Source organism: Anticarsia gemmatalis, chromosome 4, assembly GCF_050436995.1.
Source record: "Anticarsia gemmatalis isolate Benzon Research Colony breed Stoneville strain chromosome 4, ilAntGemm2 primary, whole genome shotgun sequence".
In the NCBI taxonomy this organism is placed as follows: domain Eukaryota; kingdom Metazoa; phylum Arthropoda; class Insecta; order Lepidoptera; family Erebidae; genus Anticarsia; species Anticarsia gemmatalis.
In genome coordinates, this window is record NC_134748.1 from 3,038,234 (window position 1) to 3,063,408 (window position 25,175).

Genomic DNA, 25,175 nt, shown 5'->3' on the forward strand with positions numbered 1-25,175 from the left:
CTAATTAACCGTAGTAGTCTGTAATGGGCTGTAGATATTAATTAATAGAATTAATAATAGTAATCGCCTGTGTATTTCTATTTGAGCAGAAAATTAGATAATGGTTTGTCTTATTAAAAATAAACTACGTATGTAAATCGTTAAAATAATACGTGTATTTTTTCTAGAACGAATTGGCAGCTTCCTGTCTGTCCCTTCCTTTATTCGTGCAAATAACTGAAATTAAGCTGTTCTATGTTTGTAAACAACTGACACTAAATTAGACGGTAATGGTAAGACATAGAAAAGCCAATTTTTATATTCATTATTTTTTTAATTCATATAAAGATACTTATAAACATGGCTTAATAGTCGTATCTAAGATTGAGGTTACCATCTTTCTGGGTTTTCTCTTTCCAACAGAGGTTTAGCACTTCTCGTCTCAGTTGACAGATTTAAGAGATAGGCCTATCTAAAATTGTAATTTTCGTTCAACAGATTGACCATTGTCTGGTTTTCACCAAGAACGATAAAAGCCAGTCCATTTTCTATTAGAAATCACTACAACTGATACAGATTTGAGTGAATTGATAGACGGATGTTACTCAATCGTGGCGACAAACTTTCCTTTTAAATTATATTGAATAAGATCTTATCTTTGAATAATTGTTGAATGAGAATAATACACGTGTATTTATGTCAACCGATCACTTGATAATGACCCTTTTGTGCTCGAAATATCTCTATTAACTTTATAACACAGTAAATGGATGTAGAGAGAACTAGCATTTTGCTTAAAAAGCGTTCGATTTAGCTTTAGTTTCTACACGACTCAATGTGCGAAAAGTTAATGTAAGCTTTCGTTTTACCGCAGGTGCATTATTATCAATGGTACCCTATTTTCGGTGATTATCCACAACATTGATGACGGATGGAGTTAACAGCCTAATGTGTCAATGCCATACCTGATTTTTTCATCTGTACCTCGATTCCCTACCACTATCGACTACCGACAACCGGCTAGCTATCGAAATTTTGACATTTAGAATGTACTGCCAAAATGTTTCCTACGACACCCGTCAGAGGCGCTGATCCGATTTTCATACAAAATTTCTCGATGACAGTTCGGTTGTCGGTAGTCGATAGTTGTAGAGAATTGAGATACTGAAAATGTGATACGCCAGTTTTCATTGTAAGTTAGGTTACTGACTACACTGTGTACATATCAGTTGAAAATACAAACTCGAAACCAATTTGTGAATCAAATCGACCGTGTAATGTAATTTGTTGCTTGAATTTAGAAAAAAATGGAGGCATTTGTTGAAGACATGCATATGTATATCACTATGTCCGTTACATTCCTGCTGTTTCTTTAATGTTTTTATTAGTAATAGGCGTGAATGCGTGAAAATATGCTAATAGAGTAATTAATATATACGGTTATTGACTTGGTAATTGTAATTACTTGTGTATTTATTACACTACATTAAAGCAATATCACACAAGTTACGCTGGCAGTGCTTCTAAATTGAAAAAGAAAGTAAGTAGTTTATCGTAATCTAGAGGAACGATGTTTTTAATAATTAAATAAAATAAAATGTTAAATAAACGCTCGATGTAAAGGTGACATAATAGCTTCAAAAGTTTGTTAATCACCCTACACTGGCACGATTTTCGTTATTAGATGCTATGGACTATCGAGAGTTTGACATTAAAAATTTACTTAAAAATGAGTTCCAACGCCACCCAGTAGGAGCACTGGTTGGTTTTTCATACAAAAGAATCTCGATAGACAGCCGGTTATCGATTGTCGGTGGTAGGAAATCGCATCGGGCACGTTTCTTAGTGTGAGTCCTTATTTACAGTATCTCAGGCTCGTTATATCGAAAGCTTATGAATACCAAAAGCATGAAATCAAAGCGAACATCGATACCACATTTACTTATCTACAATTTGCGAACTCTTAGAAAGTGCAAGTGCCAATAAAATTTATGAATCGATAAGAAACCATATTTGCAGCTGAGAGCCGAGATAAGGGAATGGCGACAAATGTACGACAAAATGAGGCTTAATCGGTAATGTTTCAATTGAAATAATCGCTCGTGAAAGTCGATTTATGATTAAACTAAGTACAATACGGACTTACCTGAATCTATATAGGGTACAAGGTAATAAAGCACCTTGGCTTGTTTACAGTTTAGACAGTGCTTGCTTAAGTGCTCGCCTATAAAAAAACTTGTGTATTATGAGTTTTTGACAATTTCACTAGTACGTGTCGTAAGGAATACCTTGTTTGTTTGTTTGTCGTATGGTTAGTGGTCAACCTAGTGTCAAAGTTGTTCAAGCCGCCCGAGAGGCCTTTGACATGGCTTAACGACTGTTATCTTAGTAGGCAACGGCCGGGACCGACTTTTTAAGTGCCCTCCGAAGCACGAAGACGCCCAGCTCAAATACCACTATGCGGACACCCATCTATAGAACCCACAGATCGTTTACCGACCGGTGAGCGCAACTGGCTATGAGCGCCTAAGGAATACCTACGCCCACGACATTTCTTAGCACATACTCGACAGTGTAGTGTAAAAAAGATTTTTTGACATTGTCCGTGTGCCCTAGGTTAAATGGTTTTCTTATTTATATTGACCGATTGTTTGGGTTAACCATGTACTACTACTGTTTGATATGACTACATTTTGCTGCTTCTTTATAAAAATCATGTTATAAATCTTTAGTTGTTTCAAGTTTCACTTATGTTAACATGAAAAGGGTAATAAAATTACAATAAAAATTGAGTATTCACATACAATTACGACTCCAATTGTATTCGTGTCTAGCATAATAGCAAGAGCAACTTAATTTTATTTCCATAAAAGCACAAGGCATCATTTACATCAATAAGGCCGGTTACCCAAATTGAGAACTCAGACAATCCTCCGCGGAATAAAGTGAAAACCTTATATTTCGGTGCTTGACTGAAACAATAATTTTCGTACTGCATCGAATAAATCACGCGGCAGACGTTCACTTAGCAACATCAGTATCGAGTGAAATCTTCGATACATCTTTCTTTGTGTAAACGATAGGCCGACTTTTATACCAACAATTTTTCTGTCAACGATCGCCGACTGCAAGCCTTTTACGGTTTTTGACGTACGTCATTTTTACAGCCATGAATATAGAGATATTCGGATGACAGATCCTCCGATGTAAAGGTCATTTCGATTATTTTAATCGAGACATTTATCTCGATTCTTATTGTTTTCGAGTTCCGCGATACGAGACGTCTTAATCGGCCTACCATTTCGGGTGCGTCATATTTTATCTGTGATCTACGGGTGGACGGGAGTGAAGGATAACAGTGATTTGGTATGTAGATGTCACTCGTAATTATACGGACTCTTTGGGTGGCTGGGCCGCAGTACCATTGTAAATAATCGGATGACAAGAGAACCATAAGATTTCCATTTATATCAGTCGAGTTGCAGCATGCAATTAAGATGTATCTGCGTTTATGTTAACATTATTTTTTGCAGATAGAAATCTTTAGAAAGCAGGATATTTTAGTTTACAAGTGTAATTTGAGGTAGTTATAAATTGTATTCATTAAGATAAGATTTTGTAGAGAGCCTAGACTTTTAGAAACCTTGCATGTTTCAAAATGTTGTCTTTCACACAACAGAATCTTAAGTTATTTTTTAGCTTTTTCAAAACATTTCAAACGAAAACTACTTCACACTTCTCAAACGGTGACTGCTTTCAAATACCTTATGCAAATGCTCGTAAGATAACAAATTTGGTAGTAACACTTAAGTATTGTGTGTACGCATAGGCTTTCACTCTCGACCGACCGGTCCACGATGCGTCTGCGCAGGAAGGGCTCCGGTCACAAGTCACAACTGACCTCTATTTGTCTCGATTCTCCGTATCGATAGTGATCTCGATTAGTTTATTTACAGATTATTGTATGTTATTTTACATTTATTTATGATCGTGAATTTATTGTAGGTATTGAGTATAAAAAGGTTTTGTTGTAGATATTGTGTCAAGTAATTATTGTTTAAGTTTAAGGGTTTATTTTCGGTTATAGTGTTAAGCTTTAAATTGTTACACACAGTTTCAGTTCTACAGTCGATGCTATAAATATGATGAATATACCACGATGCTATGCAGTCAACTCTTATTGTAAAGCAGTTCAATTATAAACTGTTGATAGCAGACAACAGTAACCATATTTTTATGACGAAACATTTTATTTTCGTTCATTAAATCAACGAAAAAACCTTTCGTAATATAAATAGCAATAAACTCGATCCAAGATATTTTGCAGGTAATATTTCTCAAAATAAATTGACACTGCCGTTAAAAAATATTATTGACAATAGCCTGACTTATTACCCAATTATTTTGCAAAACAAACCGAGTGAACGTTCGATTTGCGAAGTATCGATACAATCGAGAACACCTACATCACTAGCGTGTTTCACTCGTGTCTAGAACTGTCTCGGGTTTGATTCCAGTTTGATGTGACACGGCGTGGGAGGTATATAATCGATATTAGATAATCGCATTAGGTTTACAAATGTTAATGCTTGTTCTCGGTTGAGTCAGTACGTTACATCACTGTGTTGAACTTTTATTGGTTTATAAATCAACACTTTGTAAATCAGATAATAATATGATGGAATATGAATATGAATATTTATTGACAGCTTTTATTTATGGCTTACGTTTTAATATAATTTATACTCCTACGAGATCATTGATTCGCAGACGAGCAAAATATTGAAAGGCATGTAAATATTACAAGAATTGTGATATTTGTCATAACATAAACAAGGGATAAATAAAAGTGGTATCAATTGTTTTATTACCACACGCAACAATTGTCATAATAAAATTAGTATAAGCTTTTCTCTTTAAGTTTATTGCTTGATCCGGTAAAAATTGTATCATTGTGAAACGGGTGTTTATAATCTATATCTCTCTTTCATTACACAGAAATAAAAAGAGACGACGTGAGTCTTACTTTCAGCAATTTTGTAAAGCATAACTTCCTGATCCGAAAACCCAGGACCTAATTACCTATTTGAACGAACATTTCCAAATCCCTTACAAAACTGTTATCAGTATATCACAGCAATTACAAAACTAGTGAAAGGGCTGGAGATGTCAGAACAATTAGAAGGAACAATGACAAACGCCCGTGCTTTGTCTCAGCCGGGCACGGAACCCGGTAGCGGGCGGAGTGGCCACGACTTGTGGCGCAATGCTGTGTGGGTTGTCTACCTTAATTTCGATACAAATTGTTTGATTACACCATGTTTCAGGTATTAAGAAATGGTTTAATCTAGTTATAAAATTGTCGTTAGTCTAGATTTTTGAGTTTGTGTTTCTGATTTATGTGTTTGCGGTAGTGTGTTGTAAAGGTTAATTATAATCGAGAAGAACACTTATATATTCAATTTTAAATTGAAATTGAAGAACAAAACGCATTAACTTTGAACGGGTTTCAAATCTAGATCAGCTGGTGTACTTTGCTATTCACTTCAATCATTGCCACCTAGAATGTATAACTAAAAGTACGAACTAAAACCAATTGTAACTGAAAGTACAAACCTATAACACGATACATATTTCTCTCCATTTCTCTACGAATCATCCTCAATTCCTTCTACAGTTTCTTAGCCTACAAACCAAAATTATCGAAAGCAAAATATCTTACACAACATTAATTACATTGTACCTGTTTAATTTGTACTAAGACTTCCACGCGAAACAATAACAAGCTTTACTAATTAAATTTTAATTAAAATCTATATTGGAAACAATAAAATCAACTAAAAACTGGAGCGAACGCAATCACCTTTCAAATCTTATGATTTAGTGCTAAATTCCTGGTTGAGACCATACAATGGGCTTATTGAAACCCACACACGGTTGAACACTGTGTAACACAGTGCCTCAGTGTGTTAAAATTCCTTTAGTTCTGTGCTCACATTCGCACGTGTGTCTGCCAGTTGGAAAACGTTCTTCGAAAGTAGTTAACATTAATTTTGTTTGCACCTCAGAGATTTTAATTGCCATTATTTTGATAACATTAATAACAAATGATGCAACTTGCGGTTCATAGTTATTGACGTGTAGAAAGTTTTGGGCGCGAAGTTATTTAACTTGGACGCTTGTGAAATTCTCGCTCGTAGAGTATGTGTCTGTTCAAATATGACTTTTTTAGGCTTCTTGCTAATTTGCTAATGTGTGTGTGACTGCTAATTACGAGGTTAAAGCTAGTGCTTGTATTGTGAAATATTTATTTTAAATTGCGTTATGGAGGCCAGGTAACCTAGCTTTTTATGAATCTTGGGTTAAAAATCAGGCTTGCTTAGTATGGAATCATTAGACGCGTTGCATTTAGTATAATATGATTTCTCAAAGGTTTATGTTTGAAAAAGAAATTGTAAAAAGTAAAATATGGAAAATTATTTTATCCAATGGGATCAAGCATTTTTTTAGCACTAGTATATGAGTTGTAATATGCTAAATACGATCTTATATTAAAAAAGTTCTAAATAATATTGGTCTAAATATCACTATCAAACGAGACCACTTTCGACTTGCCATTGTGATCGTTTGACAATTGACATCTGTTATTCGTTCCATTGCTCACAATGAATGCATCACTATTATTACCATCCTCAAAAAACTTTCATTGCAACTTCAAATTTTGATACCTATTAATTATCGAGAGTTTGATATTGAGGCCACTATTTTCGAAATGTAATAATAGCTTTTCATTTGACAAGAACTGTTTCGAGAACTCGTAGTAACAACCACCAAAATTAGAAGACCTCTGTAGGGAAATTATATGTTTGTAATGAAGGGTCAGGTATAGATGGTTATAGCGAAATCGCCCTTTAGTCACGCAATGGTTATTATTGCAATTAAATGATTAGAAGCATTTCGATAGTTAGTAATTACCGTGTCGGAAAAAACCCTTAAAATGGGTTACGCAAACAGTTATTTTCGTATTCGAAATACGTTTTAGAACTGTAATTGCAATGGATTTAAATACTCAATGGAAAACGAGATAGCGAGGCCTATGATAAGTGAGCGACTTGATTTGGTAGACAATTAATACACGAACTGTCTGTGAACTAAAGTACTAACCCGTATTTTTTTACAAGATCTGTATGTATTTTTAGGATAATTAGTGTCTTGTTGAATACTAAAACACAAATCACTCAACGAATAGAATACTATCCAAAATTAAAATTTACTTTAAACTTCAAAGATTGGTCGTATTAAGCTAGAAATAGTTTTAAGTGCAAGTGAATTTTAAATCTGAAATCATAGCAACTATTGTTACGCAACCAAAGACGCGATCTCAAATCTAAATGTTAAAACCAAGTGCTATTCTAAATTGCAACACTGAAAAAACAAGTTCTCTTTTCTAATGCAAAATATTCAGAGCATTGTGCTAACCTCATTCGGTAAATAGAAGCTTAGCTCCTTCAAAAACTGCAGTATTGCGTAAAGCATTTGGCATCGTGGGTGGCCGAATAGACCTACAAATAGTCCAAACCCTTTATTCCCTTCTAATAAGGTTTAAAATCACTTAAACATTCGTTAAAGATGTCTCCTCGCAATATTGATTTTGGCACAAATATGTGAACTCGTTCAAAGACATTCGCGGCATTTATTTTTTATTTTGACATGTTCTTTTTTCAAATATGAATTATGGCCAGCAATGAGACAAATATTTTTGGAATGTTGGGACCTATTAGGATGTTATGGAAATATTAAACTGGGGAATATAGCGGTTTATTGTTATAAGTGGAAAGTTGGGTGAAATATGAACATTACCGATTTATTCTTAGAAAATAACTTTGATGCATGCACATCCATAGGTATGTATTGCGCTTGAAAGTCACGGTTCTGTTTCCCCGTGTAGCATATTATTCTACTTGAATGCACTACGACGTAAGATCGATTCATAATCAAAAGAAAGTAATTATCTTGTGCATACACGTTCATAATCTGAGTCAATTGAACAGCAAATGAAGTTCTTGTATTCTTTCATTCACATGTAAAATGTAAATCAACCGGTTAATAGATTTCTAATCGAGCGACCACATAAAACGTAACAATATTATCAGACAAAATGTCTCAGGCATTAACTTGCCTTGGGAACAGAATAGACATCAAACTCGTCAAATTACGCGTCTGTCCATTGTAAATCACTCACCGGCTCAACAATAGATTCGGCCGTTCATAAATAATCGCTGAGCTTTCTACGGTACAACGCCATCTATCATTAAGCTGCACATTAGCATTCGTGAAGCGATTCTTCACTTTCTCCGATAATTTCGGTACCAATTATGCAATTTGGGATACAAGCAACTTACGTCAGGAAACGTGTATTTAGATGATTGATTAATCACTTCATTGTAGAATTAACCTCGGTAAATATCGTGCAAAAATGTAACGCTTTTTTGCGACAATATTTATTTATGGACATGGTTATGCAAGTTTTTTGGACCAGTTTTTAGTTGCAGTCAGTGTTGTGTGAAATTCTTCCTTCCAATGTTGTTACTAATTGTTGGCAGTCTTGTCTCGCGTTATCGGATAATTGCTTCCGACAAACGCCTGCGTGTTCAAGGGGAAAATATGATCTAAAATATTTACTACAAATAATATGACGCATGAAATTATTCGAGCGTTTGCTTTATATTTATACAACATAGTCGGCTTTGTTGTAATTCTATTGAAGTGTCACAATTTCCACCCCATTTTTCACTTCTACCAGGTAATAATATGACATTATTATGGGTCCATTTTCTTAGTAAAACGTATCTTAGATCACGGTGGCCTTATAAGTTGGCAAGTTATTGCGTGCATAGTCAATTTGATATTATTTATTGTATTGATAACGGCTCCCACTGCGGGTGACACTACATGCAATGTAACGGAGCTAAATTCCTGTACACCACTGTTCCTGTCATGTCCCAGTGTTAGTTAACATTTGAACACCTATTTTATTTCCATGTCAACTATTGTTTTATGGCTGTTTCACAATACGTGAAGACTTTAAGATTTTATGTTTTAATACTCTATAAAGAGGTTTAGTTGCGATGGGTGGGAAAAATGATAGGAATAAATTTGTTACTAGATTTTCCAAAATAAGCAAGGGTTTTACAAGCTGCATACTTCTTAATAAGTACAATTATAGTTTTTGTCACAATAAAATAATTTGCGTACAAATCTTAGAACAGCAGCACATCAAACAGTTGAAACGGTTAATTAAAAATAATTTTCTGATAACAAAAAAAATCGCAAGTAAACTAAAATGAAGTCAAGTTCACCCATATTACAATACAAAAGAAACAAACAATCAAAAGTCACCCGTGAACGAGACAGGCAATGATTCATACCTACGACCCAGTCTTATAAGATGAAAGTTGTCCAAACGTCAGAGATTTGGCTTAACGGCGGCCGGTGTGTGGTCTCATTCGCGCTAATTACTTCTCATGTTGGCCAGTGGTCAGTGTCGCTGAGATCACCCCGCCCGATTCTCTGAGGGCTGGCCACACATCAAGCGATCACAATCGAACGACACCAATTAAGGAAAATTGTCGAAAACTTGCTTAATGATTTATATTACTCGATACTGCTGTAATTAGTAAGGTGTGCGCGCAGCATCGAGTTTTTCGCACGTTTTTTTTCTGGGTGGCGTGTATCGCGTGCTTTATCGTTACGGCTATTTTTATTGAGTTTTATAAGGACGTTGATAAGACTCTTATTTATAATTGTTATTTTTAATCCAAGCTTTTATTTATTTTTAAGAAATGCTGTTCAATAATAAATTCGCAGTTATTGTCATTGACTCATTCATATATCCCTGAAATTATCATTCTTGGAAACGACAGTGAAACTCGACACAATTCGAACTCGATCCCACGCAAACAATGAACACCAATACTAAAGCAATCTGATTTCGAAACTATAAAGTACAACTTTCATTCTTCCTGGGCGTGAAACAAAAACTCATTCCCACCGAAATCGTGATTCGTGAGTATACTAAAGTTAATTTTCAGAAGCAAGACGGCGTAAGTTAAAACCAACGTGAGTACACTTAAGCCGTTCTTGAATTGAAGATTTGCTGACCTTTAAATGTAGTGATTAATTAAAAACAATAAGAATCTTTGGAGATCGCACGCCCGATAGCCGACACCACTGGCATATCACGCGAGTGTTCGCGTCTGAACACGCGTTTATCCGATCGCGAACTAAAGCCATAGGCGATCCGCCAATTAAAACATTTGCGTGCAAACTGTGTATTAGTCATTTACACGAATGTATACTTTGTTTATTTTTGGTGCTACTGCTATTTTTACTACTTGAAAAAACGCACCCAGACTGTGTTTTTTTATTTAACTTTGACACCAAAAATAGAGCGCCTACATAGTTACAATTGTCAATCAAAACCATTAGATATATAGATTGACACATACATATACTTGCTTCTTACGAGGATCAAACCTTTAATACTTTTATAAATTAATAGTGTTGGACAGAGGACTGTTCTGAAATCATATTTTCTGAAAGCTTCGACCCGAACAAAGATTCCAAAAACTTCTTTTTGAAACATATTGCTTACCTAAAACCAAAGCCCTGCAAAATTCTTAAACAAATTACATTGGACACCATTAATTAAACATCTTCAAAAAGAATGACTTGAAAATAATTACTGGCCGTACATACTGAGTTATCGTCAGTTTCAATTAACTCGCGTATATTAAAAGTTCCTGGGTCATACAACATACATATATGTATACGTAAATAAATATTTGTGCACTTTTAATCGCTATTATTCGTGTTTATTCGACATAAGGGAGATGACTTGTGTCTTGTACGAGCTATCAGCTATGTTCCGTGCATTCTTGAGGTCTATACTAAAGCTAACAAAAGGAAAACAAAGTTATTTTCCTAATACTAAAAGAAGCAAAATTTCTTTGTTTCGTAACACTAAGGATTTATTAATATATTTTTTTTATTTAGGGCTACGTTCACATTAACCTTAACTCCTCAGTTTTTTTGATAATAGTACGTATTAGAAATGGTTTCTATGCTTTAAAATGTGACTCGTGTTCAGCCCACACTGACGTTCTAAAACGTATAAGAACGTTTAGTTGTTTGTTTGTTTGTTTGTTTGTTGTTATTAAATAATTTATTAAAATAAATTTTATTAAACAGGACAGTAAATAATGTCACGTGTTGAGGTAAATAATTCTGAAACGCGTTGTAGTACACACTGAAACTGTGACGTCATTATGTTATTTGTACAGTTACTTGACCAGTGAGATAACCTCAAAGTAGGTGGTCTTCTTACAAATAACAATTTAACTAAACATCTGGTGCACAGCAGGACATTCGGTGTCAATTTTATTACAAACGATTGTCAAACAGTACTGGCAACATTTGGTTGTTGTGCGGCAACGTCGCGCAACGTTGCTCAACATGTTGCGGTGTAATGATTCATTATTTGGTTGTTCAAAAAGGTCAAGTGCGTAGTACTCGTAACCGGCGGGCATTTATGACAAGATGTGAATGAATGAAGGGAAATAAGTAGGGTGTATTTTTACGTAACTATTTTAAGACAAACAGACTCAACTGAGATACATAGGCACATGCTTGTTTTATCCACGTTTCGCCATATAAGTAAGAAAATAATAGATAATAATTATATATTTTGTTTGTTTTTGTATTTTAAACGTTATTTAATCTTTGAGTATCTCCTAATGGAAACACTGCGTCGTCTTGTAATGTACATATTACGTATGTATATGGGATCACATAGCTCTTCTAGTTACTAGTTCTACGCAAGGGACTAACATTAGAACTATGTTCGTCACAGTTCCCAGTGCACTAGTCGAACTACCAAGTTGGTAGCAGGAGTAACGACGACGTAACTACTTGCAGAGTCTGTAAGTTCGGTATGTTTGACGTAGTATCAACTAAAACTTGCACTGAACTGTAGCAATTCCATGTTGAGAACTAGGGGCGAACTTTGATATTAGGTGCGCAGACGTTAAATACTACATTTAATTATCGACAATCTAGCTATCGAAATATTGTGTTAATTTCAAATGTCAAACGCTTCCTAGTTGTACGGAGTGAATATCGTGGTCAACTCTGCCGAAAACGTTTATTGTGCTTGTATTGCATATACAGTATAGTGGCTTTCAAATAGTTGTCAACTGAGATACGTGATAGCTCCCCTGATTAATTTCTAGAAGTACACACAGTTCTGAGAATCACAATAATTGTATATAAATTCTTTGCCCATTCTCGAACAATAAATGAGTGGAGTAGTTAAGTTATTATATTGTTATTGTTTAAGGTTCGACCACTTTAAATGGTATGTTGAAAAAAGTTACATTCAATTTAACGGTGGCGTAGTATCGATGCTCACAATTTGTTGATTCAGTACGCCCATTTTGGTAGCATTGCGAAAATTTAATTTCAATGATATTTCAGTTATGCTTCTTGTTTTTGCGTGCCCTTATTACACTAGCCATTAAACAATTATACGCCTTATTCGCTTGTGATAAAGTTCGTTTTAGATTGTTGTTTTCTTTCTGGAATGTGGATCGCATTCTTTCGTCTTGACATTTGCATGCAGGCGAGACTGAAATAATTTGCTGAAACTATCCCGAACACTGGCCTCGAGTTGTCATCAAAGGTTACCCATTCCGCTTTCGTAAATTACTTTATGTTCTAGATTCTAGAACAGGAATGTTGACAAAATGTAGGTTTTTGTTTATATAACATCACCTTTTATCTGAAAAAAATAAGGTTCAAAAGGTTGTATGTGATTTATTGGTTCGGTTCAATGGCCACGCCCACGCTTTTCTTGCATCAAATTAAAAAACATTTTATACTATAAAGTAAACTGGTACTACTTGTACACTTCATATTCTTTTTTTTTACTGTAACTTTTTAAAACCGCACCAAGTATTGCTCTTGTGTCGCGGGGACTTTAGCAAACATACAAACAATGGACAATATCTGCGACATTTCTTTTACCGGGAAATAGATATATCTATCAAAATCGTTCGTATGCTTTACCTTTCTTGTACAGAGACTGGTTTCAAACGTTTGCCTTTACTTGAGGTTAAACTGTTAACTCATCGAAGGCTTGTTCTGCCTTGGAAGCATTCAGGTCATTGATCATTGTTCATCTTCTTTCAACGCTTAAGTAATCATTGCGCTTCAAGACCCATTAAACTTCCGAACAACCAATCATTTTGTACAGTCAGCAACGAAAATATTCGACACATTTTTTTGAATGCAGAATTTTATTTGATTTACTTAGCCGATCTTTGATATTTTAAGATCGCAGCTATCTCCCATTTAATAGCTCTATAACTATAATAAAAGTAAGTTTTCCAAAGCTTCAGAAAGTACATTAAAGCTCTTCTTAATCACGGTTAATCAAAAACAGCACAAAAAGTCAAGTCATATCCATTTACGCAACTTGAAATACTTTGATTACAAGTTAAAAATCAAGTTAAAGTAAGCCGAATCGGTTAAAAGAAGTCTTTCCTTCATTGCCAGCGGTACAAATAAAACTTGCACAATTCTTGTATAACATTCAAAACGACATTTTGTTAATAATTATGTTAGTCCATTGACTTTTGTAATTATAATTAATTACATTATCGTGTTCTGTGATACGGCGATCCGTTATGTCATCGGTTGCGTAAACCGTTGATTTCTAATCAGATTCTGCGCTGATTGATTTTAATTTAATTATTGAAGAGAATTTATTATCTGTTGATGTTGGTTTGTTTATTGCATTTGACTGTACACGATTACACGATATCTTTTTTTTTGTATGCGCTTAATATTATAATCAATTTTAACCTTAATACATTAGGCTGAAGTTATTATGATAGCCGAGTTCGAGCGATTTTTACCCTTTTTTTGTGTACATTTATTATAATTAATTTTGAGCTTAAAATACATTTCATTAGGCTGATATGATAGCCGAATTAGAGCAATCCCCCGCTTTTGTATTGTACTAACCATTCTAGGTTTCGAATCTAAAGCAACACGTCAATTACTATCACACACTTTACTGTTTATTCATCACATGCATGAAAAATCTTTTAAAAACGTTTTTGAAGGTATTAAGTAAAAGCCGTATTCGGTCATCCTGGTGAGCTTTGAGTTTTTTTTTAAATTTGAGATGAGACCCATGACCAGCACTGGGATGCTCAAATTAATGAGCTATTTCTGGTTTTAATAAAATGTTATTTTTCAAAGAGAACGTTGTGTTTTGCCAATGCTCATGTCTCGCCCACAAGTTGTAAACTCAAACAGAACGAGTGGACATCGATACCATTGTTACTTTTTGTAGCAAAACAAACTGTTCTGTATTTGTACTGAATGTAAATCAGTCTTGTAACGAGAAATAAGTCGTGGGATGTCTGGTATTTCCAAATTTGGTTTCATATTGGTTTCTTTATTTAAGGAAAATTCTTCGTAGAAATTCGAAATATTGCTCTACGTTGGTTGATGATTTGGCTTTTATTAATGGATGCATTTGTGCATTGATGGCATATTCTATTATTTGAAGAACGAAATATTTAGTTTTTTGATTATACGGTCTAAGTAAATTTGGAGTTAATTGCAAGCTCGTGATTGCATATGTATATTATGTATTTATGTTCATTACTGTACTTTGATGTGAAATCTCAATAAAGTTCTTTAAATCAGAGTTCTTAATAATAAAAATAACGTGTAAAAGCCTATCTTTCAATCACACTTCTAAAAACAAGAGTGATATCAATAACAATTAACCACAACCCCAAAAAACAAACAATTGCGGTTTAATTTCACCAAAAGAAAGTTTACTATCAATCAATTCATCCGTCATTTTCAATCGATTGAAAAACATTGTTCACTCGGTTGAAAAAGTCCACATAAACTACATTAGTGACGTAACGATTTTCACTGCATACCCATCGGTGTGATGGCCGCCGCAGTTTAGATTAGATTAAATGGTCTTATGTAATCGATAGAATATTAATTTGTTTGTTTGTTTGTTACAGGTATGGGAGTATTTTATGGTGCATTAGTTATGTATCTCGGTGAGTCTCATACTAGTTTTATACGTTGAAGAAAAACATCGACGTAAATCAGAATTCAATCTTTTATGTTCGTGAATAGTTATATGTTAATTATTGTTTATGTTTGGAGACATGGAATACAAATTTTAAAGGTTACATATCCAAAAATCTGTACGAAGCAAAACTAAAACTGACTAAAAGTCAATATTAAATTAGTGTCTTCATTTCCGATCAAAATAATTACACTCAATTTGACTTCATAGATTTAAATCATTAGACAGTCAATTTTTCTCTTTTACTTTTTAATAGGGTCAAAATTCGAAACTCAATTCACATGATTTAAAGCCTTATTCACTCAACTAAAAAGCTTCCTGATTGAAAAAACTCGAAGGTAAAATATGAGTATAGTTGAAAATCGTGCGCGTTGGCCGTCGTGTCTCACGGCAGTAGATTTAACACCAGCCGATATAAAGATACTGTTTAATTGCACCTCACGTTGCGCTTTATACCGCTGTACTTTAATTGCTTTGCTTAATTTGCGAATAGTTTGTTTAAAGAGGATTGTTACGTCTTAGTGGCAAGGGTTTATAAGGATTCAGATTCTGCTTAAACTTTCTTCAGGCTTAATATGTGGTATAGAAGAGTTGAAACTGTGCTTGACAGAAGACAAGATAAGATACTTGAAATTTTACTTCATGTTTAGTTTTTGCTCGCGTAAAATAAAAATGTAATTTACACCTGTAAATGACATTTTTATTTGTATTTTGTGCTAGGAATATTCTGATAGCTACCCAAAAATACAACTGCATTAAAAGAAATATCCATCTATTTGTTTAAGTGTTATAAAAGTGAATTTAGAATCTTTAAGAGTTATTTGCAGCTTTGCAATATTCCAAACACATTATTAAACAAACAAAATGGACAAGTCAAGCTTACCTTTTCGGCAAATACCCCTCACTTACGACCTTCTGCTATCACAACAGTAACGACACCAAACGTATACATGTCATATCATTATCAATTCAGAGGATATTACGCAAGTGATCTTGGCAGCAGTCATCTCAGGCTGAGAGAATAAACAGGTGGGCGGGTGTCCCCTACATAATCCCCTGGAGTGCGTCTATTCATAGAGAAACTACGTAATATACTTATGTGTTGACAGAATACGACGTAATAAGTTTCGGCGCCTGAGTGCAGCACTATATAGTTTTTGACCACGAACCTTTTTACGAGCTTTGTGTAGATTCCCTATTAGTTGAAAACTTTATTCTACTGCGTATTTTAAGTATTGGTCAAAATAAGATTGCCAACCCCATTTCATGTAACCAGAGATGATTTTTAATATTTCTAAATGTAGTCATGCACTTTAATGTGACTATAAAAGCCAAAATGTATGTACCTATTCCGGTCCTCTCTCTTGTCAATCAACAAGCTTATATTTCACAAATCTATAAGCATGCTAAACATCGACTTTCATTTCTACCATACCACCCTAAGCTTCAATTCTCTTACACATTTACAAAGTTTAGTACATTTCCTACTTCTACGAACCATTACATCACACCCTGAACTATAGCTATCTTAAATCATAACACAGTTTAGTTATCCCGATCGGCTCATGTATAAGGTCAGGTGATGTAATTTCCCAGTTCCCAGCGGGTAGCGGGCGGCTCTTGTATGTTGATATCAATTAACTGGAAATGTTACGGCGTGAAGCAGTAGCGATACTTAATTGATTATATCGATGCACGTGAGGTTTCCGGACGGTTATGTTGTGATGTTGGCTTTGGTGAAGTAATATTTTGATGTGTTTGTATAGTGAAACAATAACAAATATATTGTAAGATGATTATTGATGATATTTAAATTGAATGACGGTTTTTGGATCTGGATATTTCTCGCGTCCAAAATATTTTTTTTGTTTTTGAAATAACTTCTGGACTCTAGAATAGTATCAGAAATAGCGATATTGCTCAGTTCTTGTTTTTTACGTCTAGTTTATTTGTTTAATTTTTATTTCCTAGTATCTCTCTGTTCCAATCGCATCTATCGATGCATCGGTAGACTCTTAGCAATCGCAATGTTAATAAGCTCGTGTAAATGTATTGGGTTTTCCGTCGTGAAAACTTCGTGAGAAATGACAATTTCCTTGAACCGAGCCGCCAAGTATCGGTATACATCGCGAATACACCCACATATGGACATCGCACTACGAAACGGTAAAGCCCATTTTTTATCCAATCGTATACACATTAAATTACAGAAACACTTTTGTACATTCTCAGGAGTGAAACTTGTTTATGCCTTTGTTAGTGGGGTTCGATTCCCTGTCGTGTCGTTGTCGGACGATGGCCGGCGATAAATCGCGGCCGACACCTCCGATACTACAATGGGGAAAGAGAAAGTCACAGGGAAGTATCGCGAGATCAGACAGACGAGTTACGACAAAAATACGCGTAAATCTTGCGACTTTACTGTCTCCCTCATTACCACTGTTGTATTGTTTTCTAAATGAAAATGTATGGGCTTTGTAATCAACCCCGACGGATATAAATCGTTGAGCAATCAAGGAAAAGCATAAACAACTCGCCGCTTTAACAGACCACGAAGTAACGTGTTAATGCTTTTCTAGTAAACCGTTTCACACTCTCTTTCCTTTCGAGGCGAAGAGTTTTTACACGTCGACGGAAGAACCAATACATTCTTTTAACTTGTAGGTATCGCAAACATTTTTACCGTCAGCCCTTATGTGGATGATAATTCGTATCGGACTGATTGTAATTTAACAAGATCACACAGAAAGTCAGGAAACTGTAACGAGTCGGAATGCTTCACGTCGGTTGGATTCCCTCCATTGGTCATGTCGTGATAACCAGCCGTGTCGAGTAGCACTTCTACCAGAACTGCTTCGATTGGGCACGCTACACCATTACTTTTCAGTGTAATAGTTGATTAATAACGACAATCTAGTGACCGGGTCTTCTAGATTCCTATATAATTGTATCAGCTTTCTTCCATCTGAACGGATTGCTATCGCCAATTTAGATCGTTTTCAGACAATCAAACATCTCTTATCTTGTTATAGTATTAATTATCGCAGTCATAAATGTGTAGGAGGAAATAATATCGATAAATTACTTGATAATGTTCCGAATGACTTTTTGCATGAACCGCGTGTTCTACTTTAGCTCAACGAGTCGACTGTGGTCTCTATCAAATAATTAGGACACCGCAAGATCTGTGTCAGCAAACATTTCTCGAGTCCTATTATTTTCTAAGTAAGCCTCGTAATGACGGTCCAGACGTAGTTATCTCACCGCAAATCATCCCCGGAGCACGGAGTCGTCAACGCGACGATTATTTAAATAAGGCCCGAGTGCATAGAGGCTCACAGACGCGGTACCGTTGGCTCTACGTGATCCTAGCGCGTCGCACCTAGCGGCACATCGCCGCCCGTCATTATCTGCACATTAACTACACTTCAGGATGTGGCACACTTTACTTTCAATACACAACTTTATTTTGGTGTTTATTGTATCGCCTTGCTGTGTGAAAATATCTAGAGTTTTTGCAAGTAGAGCTAAGTGTGTCTGCTGCAAAATGTTGCAATCCGTTTTATGGATCGTCCTTTTCTACATAAAAAATGTCTTCGAGATAATCTATGTTCAGCATTCTCGTGAGAATCTTCAACCTACTATTTACTCGTGTACGACTACGTTAATTCAGGGTTCCGTAAAAGGCTTGAATAATTACAACGAGATAAAGAAAAAGCGGTCAGATTCCATCGGCTGTGCAGTGGTCTGATGCGCATTGCAATGTGCGTTTTTGCGCGGGGTAAAAAATATTGGTTTGGGCATGCGGGGTGTAGGCCGCCGCCCGCCGGCCGTCAGCCGCCGTCACCCGAGGGGGTGAGATGCGGCGGCGGCTCGAGAGCTGTCCGCCTGCGTCAGTCTCGCTGTGCTCAGTGCGTGCAGCGGTCGTGGTAGAGGGGCGTCCTCGCGCCGCTCGCGGTCTCTTGTTATTCGCGGTTCGCCATCGGAAGCGCACGTGTCGCCGGCATCTAGCGCTACTTTATTTACACAGTGTGCACCTGTGACCACGCTAATATTTGTCGTGATGTGAAAGACCACTTTTGGTTCGATCTATTGGTGTTTCAAAACTCGACTTCCAAAATTGTGTTTCGTTCAGACGTGCTTAGTTAGTGCCAAGTTCTGTACTGTGCGTTGTGTTATCGACGTTTCTTAGAGTTTTACAAACTCATAGCATGTTTTGAAGTGTTTCTTATACGAATTTCGGCGACAGCCAAGGCGTCAGCACCGCAAGTTGGATGAACGCCAGCATCTCCGGTGCTAAGGTAGGGAATACTAGATTTACTTGTTTAGGTATTTCTTCAAATATAGAAATGTAATTAATTTTATCGGCGGCAATACTGCCTTATCAGTGGTTACGCCTGTCGCGACTGAATAATGCCGTCCAATATAATAACACTATAAACACTTTTAGTTTAGAATTGAAACAATGTTGATAAAAATACATAGTTACTTCAATGTTTGCACGTATTAATGTCCATAAATGAACAACTTATCGGTCGGCGGGCAAGCGCCACATGTTAAAACGTCGTCATACTCAGACTGTTAAAGTTTTTAGCACTTACCAGATGTGGCGAACGATTGTTTTGTTTATCATCAACACGCTCTCATTCAATGGCACTTTGTCAAACGACACAAACAGCTGACAATATTGCCACTATCGGCATATCACCATTCACACTACAGACAATGTCTCGAGACCGCTTCATATTGTTTCGTCATCGAGATCACTTGTACCATTCATTAGTTCTCATGCATTCAATTGATTTCATTTTCATCACATATTCTAGCAAATTCGTTGTCTAAATTTTCCACGACGAAAATATACTTTTTATCTGTCAAGTTTTATATTTCATTATCATTAGTTGTTATCGTTGCTTTGTCAAGGACATAATTATGGAGTGTAGGCTTATCTAGTGACGTGATGTTAGCTGCAACGTAACTAATGATAGCAATATTATTTTTATTGAATTAGTGTTTAAAGTTAGTTTCGAATTACGCTTTGTAATTAACGTGCTTGAAAGAAATAGACATAAGAATAATAGAAGGTTCATGAACACAAACTTCAAAGGGGCTAATGACTATTATGAAAGAAACGCCTTAAGACAAACACTTAAAAAGTTACTCAATCAGCGTCGGTCTTACAATAATGAATTTGTGCAGAGGTGTCCTTGTAACAATAAAAATTCTATTGTGCAGCCATTGTGTCTCATTATCTCGATGATATGGGCAAATAAAGCAATTTCTGTTCCAAGTGAAACTGGACCAGCATTATGTGTTAATCTAACGATCACAATCATGGGTGAGCAATCGATAACTCGCGTGGCGATAAAGCGGACGGACAGACAGCGCGCCGCGGACGTGCCGCCACAACGGGCCTTGTGGACCCCGGTCACGTGTGACACACTCAAAGGACCTCCTTCACTCCTCCGTCTAACAGTCTCTCCATACTACGCACTAACGCGCTCACACTAGCCCAAAATATTTCGCCTGAGTGGCCACCGCCACTATCGTAAACAGACACGCATTTCCTCTAGCTCAATGAGCGCGGTCCTCGAGTGCCAGAGGCGCTTCTGACTCAGGTACTTCAGAAGATTCGACCTCCCCGAAATAGATCCGTCCGTGTTCGTCTACCCCTGTTATTTTTTGTTTGCTAATCGTCACTCATTCAATTGCTCAGTTGGCCTTCCGCCAGGACATGGACGCCAAGGTTCGCTCCACTTTTACGTGCAAGTTGTATTTGCGAAATGGTATCACGTCTTCGGTCGCGACCCGCCGCTATGTTTAGCGGGCGCCAGCAATTTTTATGACGGTGAAAGCACGACTTGGCGACATTATTTAGTTCAGCAAATATTTTCAGAGCGGTACATCAATCTGCGGGAGTATCGAACGTTGCACAATTCTCTTATTTCCAGCTGTCGTTATGCAGCGTGTTCTGTGTCGGTAGTAACGCGCACTGAATTAGTTTTACGATACCTACCGCCCAGTACCGACCGCGGGCTGACGTGTTTGCTCACATCAAAAACGGAGCAACTCATTGTTACGTGTTTATTATTAGTTCCCATGAACGTTTACGTATATTTGTGTATGTAAGTCCTTAGTTTACGTATCCTTGGCTTATGTTTTGTAACCGCAATTACTCAACGAGATAATTCATTTTTGACGAAGATCGTTAATCTTTTTCGGTCTTTGTTCTAGTAAATCAATATTGAGTGAATAGAGAAGCGGCAACAATGCGAGAGGACGGTACTAACAAGGATATTTATCGGTGTCATTAGGCCAACGAGTGGCGAACAATGTGCACGCCGAAATAATGTTTAATTATTCATGTCATGTCGCCAAAAAAGTGAAGCGAGAAATCCGAGCCGACCGGTCTCGGTGACCTATTCGTGTTTGACTAATCGGACTAATCAGTTAACGATTTAGTTTCACTTTCCGATCCTGCACCAGATTAGAATGAAATTAATCCGTGAACAGCCTTGGCTCTGATTTTGTTTTGCCAACAAGAATTATGTAGAGTGTGTGCATCTAATTAATTGCAGTTTTCAAATCTGTCATGAGAATTTCGCAACGTGCAATACGCTACATTTTCTAAAAATATTTGCTGACAAATATGTCTCGATAAATATACCGTTTCGTTTGAACTTCGAAGGACAATTTGCGGAGAGCCTTCAAACCGGTCAGGGCCGAATTGTGCGACAAAGCGTATTTGTATAATGTTCGTCATCGATGTCGCACAAAAGGGCCGACAAAAGTCGAATTCTCCGGAACAACCGCTCAATAAATCGAAAACAAACGCGTAAACGTGCTTCGTCCGCTGCGGGGCTAATGAATAAATGCATGTTCAATTTTATTGTTGCATTGACACCAATATGTCATACGTGAGTAAAGTATACGTAGGAAAAAAGTGGTAAGGCGATGGGGCTAGAAAATCGGAACATGATTCTTCAAATATGGGCAAAGGGACAGGTTCTTAACGATTGTCGAAGTCATCGAATAACGGTCAGGTAGGTTGTAAAAAAACGTTTCAGCGGTTCCCGCGTAATTGGCAGGTCTCATACGGAATGTGGTCTGACGAAGATGTTTCCCAAAAGGAAAGATGGGCACCCGTACAAGGCATCGGATGCCTGTATTAAAATAGAATTTCAATTAGCCCATTGTGGAATCAAGGAAAATGCTGTCAGTTTCTGATTTGGTGGGAAAAATGCATTGCAACTTTGTTGGAGTCCAATTAGAAATTGCTTCACGCTATTAGCATCATCTCTTAAATTCACGACGAGTTGTAAATAATATTATGTATTTTATTCATATCTCGCTAGTATTTGGTTTTGGCTAACCTTCTCTGTCAACATTCGCAAAGCTCCCGCAAGCGCAACAACTGACGCATAAGGAAACCAATTTTGAAACACCTAATATTTATAGTTCGCAATTTTATTACAGCAGCTTTAAATCAAATTGTCGCCCGATATTAATAGGATTATAAAATAATCTAGTTGCAAGCCTGTTTTGTGTAAGCTGTACATAAATGGTGCGTAAAATTATCTGAATCAATGTAATTAGTGCAGCCTGTTCTTTGAGGTAGTTGAAGTTGAGTGGAGTAACGGAATCGTAACTATCCTTGCCCAAGAAAATGTTCTGAGGTGCCTGTATCGTATGTGTGTTAATGTTTTACTCGAGGAACGGTAGAAAATTAAAAATATTATAGGAGAGCCCTTAGATGTAAGTGGAATGTAAAGGTTGATAAAGTATCGGATTGTCGGGTTTCAAGATTGGATCTGTGACATGACATTTTATGCTGCTAACGTTAAGTGTTTACATTGGATATTCTTAGACACTTAATACAAAAATAATTTGATTTTAGAACCCCCCCCCCCTTTTCCAGAAAAAAATTCTGAACACTAACTTCTGAGGCAAAAAAGCGTTGTCATAAAGTTTGACAGCTAAGTTTATACATGAAATGATTTCATCAATAATTAGTTTTACTTGTACATCTGATAATCGTATTAGCAGTTAATGTAATATTCTAAGTCATCTATCAGAACGATGTTACGAGCAAACGTCTACGTGTCAGAAACTGGGTCAAAACAGAACTAACAAACTTGGAACTACTACATTTAATATTTCCCACAAGAAAATGGTTATTGAATTGAAACAATTTGTTGCTAACGCCTGCAATAATTCCATAGCTGTTCTAATTGATAGAGAACTATGTCTTATGAGTCATAGTAGCGGACCCTACTCACCGAAGTCGCCGACCCGCCGACACTTGTCGGCGACTTGAAGTAGGCGATTTTTTTTGAAAGGGCAGTCTACAAGTAGTTTACATGAGTGACATGCTTCTTTTGAAATAAATACTCGCTGACATTAAGTGGCCGACGTGTGTCGGCGTTTTCGTTGTGTAGACTTCTTAACAGGACTGTGTGTAAAAGATAACAAGCCACACTTCGAACATTACTTGTGCCTTTATTCGAAGAATGTGTGTTAAATAGTATCTTTACTTCGAAGAACATTATGCCTAAGGTATGTTACCTTTGCTTCTTGAGAAGTACTTTAATATGTCCAACAAACTAGCTTGGTCCAATTAGTCCGATACTGTAACCCTTAATTAAGTATTCTAGCATCTAGTGAAAACGTTTTTTCGATACATTCAAATATCATTATCATTGGCGAGTGATATTGGAAACAAATACAATGAATTAGCATAATGAATGAGTAACAAGTTGTACAACCTTAAACCAATGGCAGAAAACCCCATAATTTCCCATAATTTAAAAAAATCAAATGGCACATTTAGATCATGTAGATACTATTTTGAACAGCAATACACTACGGCTACGCTTTCTCTGAATCTGAATATTTTAAACAATTTGATGAATTTTGAGCCGTTTCTCTAGAAATCTTTTAGTACAGTAACAATAGTTTATATTAGACTAAACAAAGCGGTTCAAGCGGTTTCCTTTCGATAGTCGTATTTTGAGATATGATTGAGAATTCGCAGAAGACAATGTGTTCTATGTAACTCGATTTTATTGTTCCACTTAAAACCATTTCACACAAAAAAAGAGCACGCCATTTGCATAACTACGTTTAAGATTGGAAAAATTAAATTAATTTGTGTACAAGCTTATGATAACGGCTTCACCTAAATTTTATTCTACACATAGTCGCCTATATTTGATCCCAGATATTTCGCTACCTTCATGCAAAAAATCCTAAAAACCGTTTTTTTAAAAGCGTTACATATATTATAAACAGACATACAGGCGTTCGCACTAATTTATTAGTATCGAAAACGAGAAAAATACAATTTAAAATATCACAAGTCGTTTTTACCTGTCTTGTATATGGCGCCTATATTCTGTCTACCAATTTTATTTTTAGTAAAATTGGAAACAAAACAGCGTCGTAAATAATAAACTTGTTATTTCGGCAGTAATGACTGATTATGATTAGGTAGGTACTTAAATACTTTTGTTGTTATCAATCATACGATTGGTTTATCGCAAGACGTTAATTATGGGATAAACGATATCAAACATTATGTTAAGTTATCATTGTTGTCTTTAAATATCGGAAGGAAACTTTCAACTTCAAATTTTCTTGATGTTAAGGTTGTTGAACAAACAATAACATGTGAAGATGACTGTACAATTTTTCGTACTAAACTGAACATGACGTATAGGAATCTTCTAAACATTCTTACATCGAAGTCGAAGATCGAAGTATTTCAATTTCAATGATCCCGGGTCTTTCCCGTCGCTGGAAAAGGTCCATTTCGAGCAGCAAGGCACCAATGCGCCAAATTGACTAACGTTATAGATCCATAATTACAATGGAACTAACAAAACACGCATTCGCGTTCAAGCTATCGACTTACATAACAAAAAAACTCCCATTCATATCTCGTACAATGAGGTGTAATTACAATGTTAATCTGACTAGAAAACGTACAAGTGCAACAAACTAGAGATGGACC

The 25,175-nt window shown here is 36.1% G+C and overlaps 1 protein-coding gene across 10 annotated transcripts in view; it reads left to right on the forward strand.

Annotated features, from left to right (window-relative positions):
- Positions 1-25,175, forward strand: part of LOC142972231 (rho GTPase-activating protein 23-like) — a 387,583-nt gene that overhangs the window by 170,688 nt on the left and 191,720 nt on the right. Inside the window, exon 1 of one of the 10 annotated variants that reach the window (XM_076113138.1) lies at positions 19,032-19,464. The exons of the other annotated variants lie outside the window; for them this stretch is intronic. Coding sequence (XP_075969253.1) covers positions 19,438-19,464 — 27 coding nt within the window. The 5' untranslated portion in view covers positions 19,032-19,437. Of the gene's footprint in view, positions 1-19,031; positions 19,465-25,175 lie in introns of those variants that run through there. 10 annotated transcript variants of the gene reach the window in all.